The 8,275-nt window shown below is 41.6% G+C and overlaps 1 protein-coding gene across 1 annotated transcript; it reads left to right on the forward strand.

Annotated features, from left to right (window-relative positions):
• The first annotated feature begins 1,337 nt into the window (after nt 1-1,337).
• SRSF3 (serine and arginine rich splicing factor 3) lies at nt 1,338-8,275 on the forward strand. Its single transcript, XM_082848772.1, has 6 exons — nt 1,338-1,447; nt 3,170-3,377; nt 4,676-4,810; nt 6,972-7,010; nt 7,223-7,309; nt 7,493-8,275. The coding sequence occupies exons 2-6, from the start codon at nt 3,172-3,174 to the stop codon at nt 7,518-7,520; spliced, it is 495 nt and encodes a 164-aa protein (XP_082704898.1). The 5' UTR covers nt 1,338-1,447; nt 3,170-3,171; the 3' UTR covers nt 7,521-8,275.

The following is an 8,275-nucleotide window of genomic DNA, read 5'->3' on the forward strand; positions in this document are numbered from 1 at the left end:
CAAAGCAAATATAAGTGAGCCAGAAGAGAAAAACAATTACAGAAGGAAAGAAAAGTAAGAAGAGAAACAGAAAGGTTTTGCTAGAATCCCTCACCTGGGAAACACCCCAGGGTAAGGCCAGCTCAGACCCTGGCTCAACAACTGCAGTTCCCATTCCCCCTCTTTCCTTGGGAGTATGAAAACCCCATTTTACAGGTGTGAAAACTAAGGCTCAGAGGCATTAAATCTTGGTATTTTTCCCCCACTATGGATAAATCTTTTACAGGCACAATAAGAGAATATCTGGGAGAAACAAGTAAATAATTGGTATATCTTTCAGCTAATGGTGGAAAAATACAAGTTATCATTTCTCTTGAGAGCAGATTTAAATAAGTTTTAGCAATAAGTCAGACTTCACAGAAAGAGGGTAGGGAACACCAGCAAAACTGAACTCACTGTTCCGGCGAAGGAGATTTTGGTGATTTTTCTGACACCATCGCGGTATTTCTCTCCCAACAGTTAATCTTGTGGCTCGGTTTTTTTTTAGGTGAAGTGGGAAACAGAGGAAGGTGTGAGTGACCCATGGACCCCACCCCTGCCCCCGGTGCGGGGTTGGGGGGCTGAATTTAAATTCAATCTTCTTCAGGAACTTCCTTGTACTTCTACTTGCTAAAGGTGACAGTTTCCGCATGGCCTGACCGGTCTCATTTGCGTTTGCGTTTCTATTAAACATTTCAGGAGTCCAGGATGATGCCCCATCGTCTCCGCCAAATCCTGCAGTTTGGGTGAGGGGTGGGAAACCAGCCAGAGCTCGGCGGACTTTCCAGGTTTGGGCTTTTCCCTAAGTGTGGGACCCCGGTGGGCACAATCTGGTGACAGCTCGCTCACAAACAGCTCCTTGACCTTGGGAGCAATTTCGAAGCACGTTTGTAAACGTGACGATCTTAGTTCCAGCCTCACCGCTCACGAGGATGAAGTAATCAGTGAATTCATCTAATACTTTAAACTTATTAGGAGCAAAACGCTCTATCAGTGTTTGGGAGTGACGGCGGAGGTGTTATTAAACTCCAGTCTATTTGGATGTGAGGGACAGGGGACTGAGAATAACTCAGAGGTCAGCAGCTGGGGAATTACACCCGAGGGAGCTCCGGGCCTGAGACAACCTGAGCCCGACGCTGCTACCCTCCACAGACAAGGCGGTACAACCAGAGCGCGCTCCCAGCAACGCTGTTCTCGCTGAGTTTGTAGCCATTACGTCACAGCCTCCTCCGCCCCTCATTGGGCGAGCCCGTCCAGTCATGTGACTACAGCATGGCCTATAAATAAGGGCGAGGAGACGGCGGTGGTCCGCCATTTCGTGGACGACGGGTGTGGGAGAGCGTCTGTTGGTGCCAGGCGCGAGGGGACCAGGAAGACCCAGCTGGGGGTGTGTGGATTTGAGCCTACGCGTTTCTAACCCGAGGTCTCGGTAAGTGACCAGCGACTAAAGGAATGAGGTGGGAAATGGGCCTTAACGGGACCGAAGTGGGACCAGGCCCAATGGCGGCGCCAGATTGAGACAAAGAGACGCTGCCGCCATTTTGTGACGTTCAGCACGGGGCGGTGGCGGGGGCCCCCGGCCCCTCGGAGGATATATCCAGGTCTCAAAGTGGAGGTGTTTTTAACTCTTCACTGGGGGCGTGAACCGGAAAGTGAGATTGCCCGAGAGTTGAGGCGAAGGAGGACTCGGTAGTCCGTCGTACTCCGGGCCGCGGCTTTTCAATTTATGGCGCCTTTTTTTTTTTTTTAGGCCCCGCGTTTTCTTAGGTAGCTGCTCATGATTTTTTTCCTCAAGTCAGTAATCAAGATTGGGCCTTTCGATCCATCCCTAGTAAATGATTTCTGTACTCATCTTCATTTTTATGTTCTTTTAACTTGTTATAGTCTGAACCCAATCACTTTTATGTTTTTAAACCGCTCTTCCTTGTTTTGTTCTTGTAGCTCTTTGCATTAATACGTAGGCCTGTAACTGGTCACGGTAAAGTTTTTGGAAAAAGGAAAAGAACCCATTTCCCGGCAATGGTTTGGTCTCATAACTCTCCTGGGTGCAGGGTGGGGTCACACAAATAGGATGTGTCTGGACTGGCTTGTTTAATTGGATAAGCCCAGAGAGAGAAGAAAGTGGCTCTTGAGCTGAGTTCTTGGACTGGCTGCTCTTTTATGCAGTTGATACTGGCCTATAAGTTGATTAGATTCATTGCTGAGACGACTTCTTAAGTACTTAAGATTTATCAAAGCCCCCTAAGTGCCTAAATTCTTGTATAACAACTTTTTCCCCCTGAGGTGAATTAACGTAAGATTCATTTTAAAGTGCACGATTCAGAGGTTATTAAGTACATTCGCAATGTTATGCAGCTACCACCTCTCTAGTTCTAACGCGTTTTATACCCCCTAAGGTGACCCGTACACATAAGCAGCCACTTCCCTTTTGCCCTGTCCCCTTTTCCTCCACCAGCCCCTGGTAGCTACTGATCTACTTCTGGATTTACTCATTTTGGATATTACACATGTACAGAATCGTAATATGTGCACTTGTGTGTCTGGTATCTGTAACTTAGCATGCTTTCAAGTTTCATCCACGTTTGTAGCATTTATGGGTACTTCATTCCTGAATAGTACTCCATTGTATGGATAATATATTTTGCTTATCCACTTACCTGTTGCTGGACATTTGGGTTAACACTTTTTGGGTGTTGAGAATAGAATGAGGTACATCTTTTAATAACAAGTTTGTCTTGCTGCTTGAGGAATGAAGCTGGTTAACTTCTGGCCTGTGAAGGCACATTAGTATCACGTTTCTAGTGGTTTGTCTTCAGCGAGTTGTATTTGCTTTTGAGTAGGCTGTCCTACTTTTCTAGGTGTTTTCTGTTTAGTTTTTTAAGATTAATTTGAAATAGGTAAAGTCCTTAACTCAGTTTCCACTTTGTGGTAAATGCTCCTCCAGTGTGTTGTTTCCCCTCACTCTTCAAGGAGGCTTCTTTTTTTTTTTCTTAGGCAATCTGTGCTGGCTTCCATGCAGTTATCGGTAACTGTTTAAAGGGTAGTGCTTTTAGTGTTGGGGGGTTTTAGTATTTTTGAATTCTTTCTTAAGGATCTGTTTTTCACTGTGTGGATTATGATATTTTGGGGGTTTTTTTTGTTTTTTTTACAGAAATGCATCGTGATTCCTGTCCGTTGGACTGTAAAGTTTATGTAGGTAATCTTGGAAACAATGGTAACAAGACTGAATTGGAACGAGCTTTTGGCTATTATGGACCACTCCGAAGTGTGTGGGTTGCTAGAAACCCTCCTGGCTTCGCTTTTGTTGAATTTGAAGATCCTCGAGATGCAGCCGATGCTGTCCGAGAGCTAGATGGGAGGTAATTTATTGATTAATTTATACTAATGATAAATAATGTTGATTGTGTTTTAATATTTAAAATCTCTAGGATACGTGGCTTGTAGATGGCTTCTTGGCTATCTGAAATTGATGTTACTGGAGATTTACATAAACCTTTTCTGACAATCAAAGGAGTGAACAGTTTTAGTGTAGATACCTAGGGAAAGTTTCTTTTTATTCAGTTGGCCATTGAAGAAAATAATTTTAACGGTCAGTTCTTGGTGGGTGGATAGCTGCATATGGTTGAAACATTTTAATCTAAATGCACCACAAAGCATCAACTGTGTTGTCACCTTTGAATTGTTTCTAAAATAATTGTGGAATCAGACATTTCTCTTATGGCCACAAACTGATTGTAGGTGGATGATGGTTACGTGGGTTTATTGTACTATTATCTTTTACATGTGGGAAATAATTTTGTTTAGGAACTGTGGCTCATACAGCTATTTCCCTTTGCATTTACAATGGTCTGTTAGCTGGCTGATAAGCAACACCTGAGTCTTAACAGTGAACAGGTGTTGCCCTTCTGCTTCCTGGCATTTGAAAACCGTTGGATTTCATGAAAACAAGGAAAATAATCCTTAAGATCCAAAAATTAAAGGGTCTGAGAGTTGGCTGTAAAGCTGTAAAAAAGGTCATTATTCTAAGCAGGTTACAGAAACATTTTTCCAGGGCCCCACCTCTTGCCAGTCACTGTCCACATATGGTGAATTATCTAAACATAATGGTTGTGGACCAGTGAAAAGGTGGGAAATAACTGCCCTTTTTTTTTTCCTCCTGTTCTCAGTAGTCTTATGTGTCAAGTATTGTGTGTGATGATTGAGGGGAGAGGGAGATGTAAAATGGCCAGAATGCTTCTGTCTTAACTTACTGCTACTTACCTGGCGGGGGGCGGGGGGGTTGGGGAGGAGAGGAGACCAACGGATACACAGTAAGATTGGTAAACAGTTGTTGCAGCCTCAAAGGAAGAAGTCGAAACAGGATGTACAGATGAACTAGTTCTGGGAGGATGAATCCAGGCGTTTTCACACTTAAATTGCACCTGTTAACATTGAGTCCAGTGATCAGACTAACGGCAATAAAATGTAAGGAAGTTGGTTTCCTTTACTAGAAAAAATAAGGGAACTAAAACTTGCTTTGGTATTAAGGATTCTGCAGACATTAAGATGTATTTTTTGCAAAGAAGCTAGTTATAGGAGTGGGGTTTTTTTTCCCTTGCTTTAATCTCCTAGAAGGACAGTTGGGCTGCTTTAAATTTAACGTTTCTTCTCCTCCTAGAACACTATGTGGCTGCCGAGTAAGAGTGGAACTGTCGAATGGTGAAAAGAGAAGTCGAAATCGTGGCCCACCTCCTTCTTGGGGTCGTCGCCCTCGAGATGATTATCGGAGGAGGAGTCCTCCACCTCGCCGCAGGTACTTAGAGAGAGCGTGTTTAGAGGTATTGGTGTAATGGAGTAGCTAATAGGAGCAGGTATTTCTCTTAAAGTTTGTTGGTGGGTTTTAAATTTTGAGGAATCAGGTTTTTATGAAACATTTGCTGGGTGTAGTTTGGGATATGTGAGTTGTGCTGAGTGTTGGCTTGTCTTTAGGTCATTGTTCATGTTGGTAGTCAGTAACTTCTATCTTGGATCTATCTTCTAGTTCATCTTCTAGTTGCATCTTTCCAAGTCTTCCCTTATACTTCAATTTAGGCCTTTTTCCATTTCTTGACTCCATAATGACAAACATTACATTCAACTCTAGCTCTTCACAAAAATGTGTTTTCTATTAGCACGATTGTAATATTTATCAAGCAGGCAGCTGTTTTAATGTTACAACTGGTAAAGTAGAAATCATTCTGAAACTAACTTAAGTCACTGACCAATAAAGGGGGCTAAAGTAATCCCAGTCATCTGTTCTTCAAACCCAAATAGGAGAGAATGCAGTTTTTTTTATAATTGAAAATGGCATCATTCTTGGACCAGGCAGTATTGTCTGGATGCTAACTCCACATCTCCTCAAACCTCCAAATAGTTTCTGTAGGACTGAATTTACCTCTTACAGGTGAGTGAAGTCCTAGGAGATAGGAGTTCAAAATCTTGCCCCTTTTGCTGTTTTGAAAAACAAAACACACTGTTGCCCATCATAATAAAGAGTATTTGTTAGCTAATAGATGGTTGTACTGATGGCTTGTTTTTCATTTTTTTTTTGTGCTTTTTGGTCCATCTATTAATAAAAATGAACCCCGTTACAGAGTCACCATCATGTCTCTTCTCACCACCCTCTGAGTCTGCATTAGCCAGTCAACTAGCCCTTTCAGCGTCATGTGACCAGCGCGCCCCATTCAGCTTGGCTGGTGTCGTTTCACATGACCCAGGCATGGCCAGTCGTCAGGTTGCACCGCCCTTTGGTTCCCGAGCATGCTGTTTTCTCTCAGCCTTCTCTCCAACCTTAACCAAATCGGCAGCAGCCACCTCGACCGCCCACACATTCCTGGCCAATCAGCTCAGCTGTTTATTTACCAAATGTCTTCACAACAACTACAGCAGCAGCCTTCGGCTAACAAAAAAGCAGGAAAAATCCACAACACCCCCTTCGCCAACCAACTAAATCCAACGCAACATCTGGCAAAACCTTTTCAGCAAATTCTTCCTGGCCGTCAGTCCGGCAGCCTCACCTCACCATTTCTAGCTTGTTGAAACCCAAAAACTAGTAAGTTTTTCCTGCTTATACAGTTTACTGCTGGTTAAAATAAGGAGTAAGCGGCTTAAAGTAATTCTTTTTTTCTGGATCAAAGGCTGGCTGTGCATAATTGAATGGTAACGTACATATATATATTGCTTGAATAAAACTTTTAAGGGTGATAGGGAACTCATAATGTAACTAGACCTTCAAGTGAAACTTATTTGCATGTGTGAGATGCCAAACTAAAAATTTTAATAACTCTAACAGATTTAGCTTTCCTTTCTAGCAAAAATTTGTTGAATCCTATCACCTTTAAATGGTTTTACTAACAGTTTTCAAAATTTTTAAATTATGGGGGTGAAGTGGGCCAAGCTAAGGTAATTTTGATAAGCCTAAACACACTCTTAAATGTGATGATCACAAATGCAGTTCTAATGTAGCACTTAATGGCATCAGTATTTACACCTAGCGCGTTTTCACAAAATTACACTATCCACCTGGTACCTAAGTCTTGTCATGGACTTGCAGGTTTGCATGGGTTCCAAATACTGGTTTATGGTACTGTTTTTGGAACTACTTGTGGGACTACATTTTGGTGTGGTGTTTGGGTAGTGAAGTTAGTTTGACATGAAGTTTTGCATTGGACAGATCTGCTGTGAAGCATTCTTTGTTAAAGTGAATCCATGGTTGGAATACCTGCTTTTCACTTGAGCTTTTGGTTCCTTAATCCTTCTGTGCCTTTTTTTTCTTTTCTTTTTTAAAAAAAAAATTTTTTTTATTTTTTGGACGATGGGTGCCAGTTCTTCGGCACATTCACTGGGCCCAACAGTGAGATTGAAAAGTTGGGAAATGCCTCACGCCATAAATGCTAATTGACAATTGGCCTAATTTCCCTGTTTTCTGCTTTTAGATCTCCAAGACGGAGAAGCTTCTCCCGCAGCCGGAGCAGGTGAATAACCTTTTTTGGGGGCCACATTCTCAGAAGTGGGAGTGTCTGTGCTATTCCTAAGCTGTTTCCCAAATGACTTGGTTAATGGTGATAGACCTTGACTTCAGTAATGAATCAACTGGCATAGCTTTTAGCTTTCAGAAACTTCTCTTATAAGTATTTGTTGTGTATAATCCTGAATGGCACTGTTTTTCTTTTCCCTCTGACTTCAGGTCCCTTTCTAGAGATAGGAGAAGAGAGAGATCACTGTCCCGGGAGAGAAATCACAAGCCGTCCCGATCTTTCTCTAGGTCTCGTAGGTAAGATCTTTAATGACCTGAGCCATTTAAGACCTTGCATACATAACGTATTAAAAGTAGAAATAGGTCTTCTTTTAAGCCACTTGGATAAAAATTTTACAACTTTTTCCCATAAAAATCTTTTGATGTTTTGTCAGAGTGTAACGGAGTTACAGGTGTAACTTCTGTTTTTCTGTTTATCAGCCGATCTAGGTCAAATGAAAGGAAATAGAAGACCAGTTTGCAAGAGGAGTGGTGTACAGGAAATAACTTCATTTGACAGGAGTATGTACAGAAAATTCAAGTTTTGTTTGAGACTTCATAAGCTTGGTGCATTTTTAAAATGTTTTAGCTGTTCACATTTGTTTGTCTCTTGGAACAGTGACACATAAAGATGTAATTCTCTATGGTTTGAAATGGATCATATGAGGCATGTAATATCAAGAATTGTTACTTTACAATGTTCCCTTAAGCAAAATCGAATTTGCTTTGAATTTTTAGTCTTGCACAGACTGATAATAAACCTCTAACTCCTGCCCAGCTAAAGTGTGATGTTTAATATTACGGAAACAAAACTGGCAAAAATTGAAAAGACTCTGTAGCTGGGATATGGTATGCAGCTGTAGTTAAGCGGTCTTTAAAAGCTGCTGTGAACACAAGCCAGCAGGTAAAAATTAAAGCTGCACCCTTAAACTAGATAAAATTCCACTAGTCTTCACACCGGACAAGAGGTTGTCCAGTGGGTTTAGAATCTAAGAAGTTTCAAGAAAGTTAGTTTACCTTCTGTGATTGCTGTATATGGATACCTAGCTCTTTGTAATATTATTTGGAAATTTGAGACTATTCAAGATACCTATGTCCTGCCAGTTTAAGGGTACATTGTAGAGCTGAACTTTGAGTTACTGTGCAAGATTTTTTTTTTCATGCTGTCATTTGTAATATGTTTTGTGAGAATCCTTGGGATTAAAGTTTTGGTTACAAATTGTT

The sequence above is a fragment of the Leucopleurus acutus genome (assembly GCF_964270905.1).
Source record: "Leucopleurus acutus genome assembly, chromosome: 10".
In the NCBI taxonomy this organism is placed as follows: Eukaryota; Metazoa; Chordata; class Mammalia; order Artiodactyla; family Delphinidae; genus Leucopleurus; species Leucopleurus acutus.

Excerpts from the sequence above, each read along its gene's own strand:
- SRSF3 (XM_082848772.1), top strand. The coding sequence starts at position 3,172 with ATGCATCGTGATTCCTGTCCGTTGGACTGTAAAGTTTATGTAGGTAAT. Across the intron at positions 4,811-6,971 it reads AGTCCTCCACCTCGCCGCAG|ATCTCCAAGACGGAGAAGCT; the intron begins GTACTTAGAGAG and ends TTCTGCTTTTAG. Across the intron at positions 7,011-7,222 it reads TTCTCCCGCAGCCGGAGCAG|GTCCCTTTCTAGAGATAGGA; the intron begins GTGAATAACCTT and ends CTCTGACTTCAG.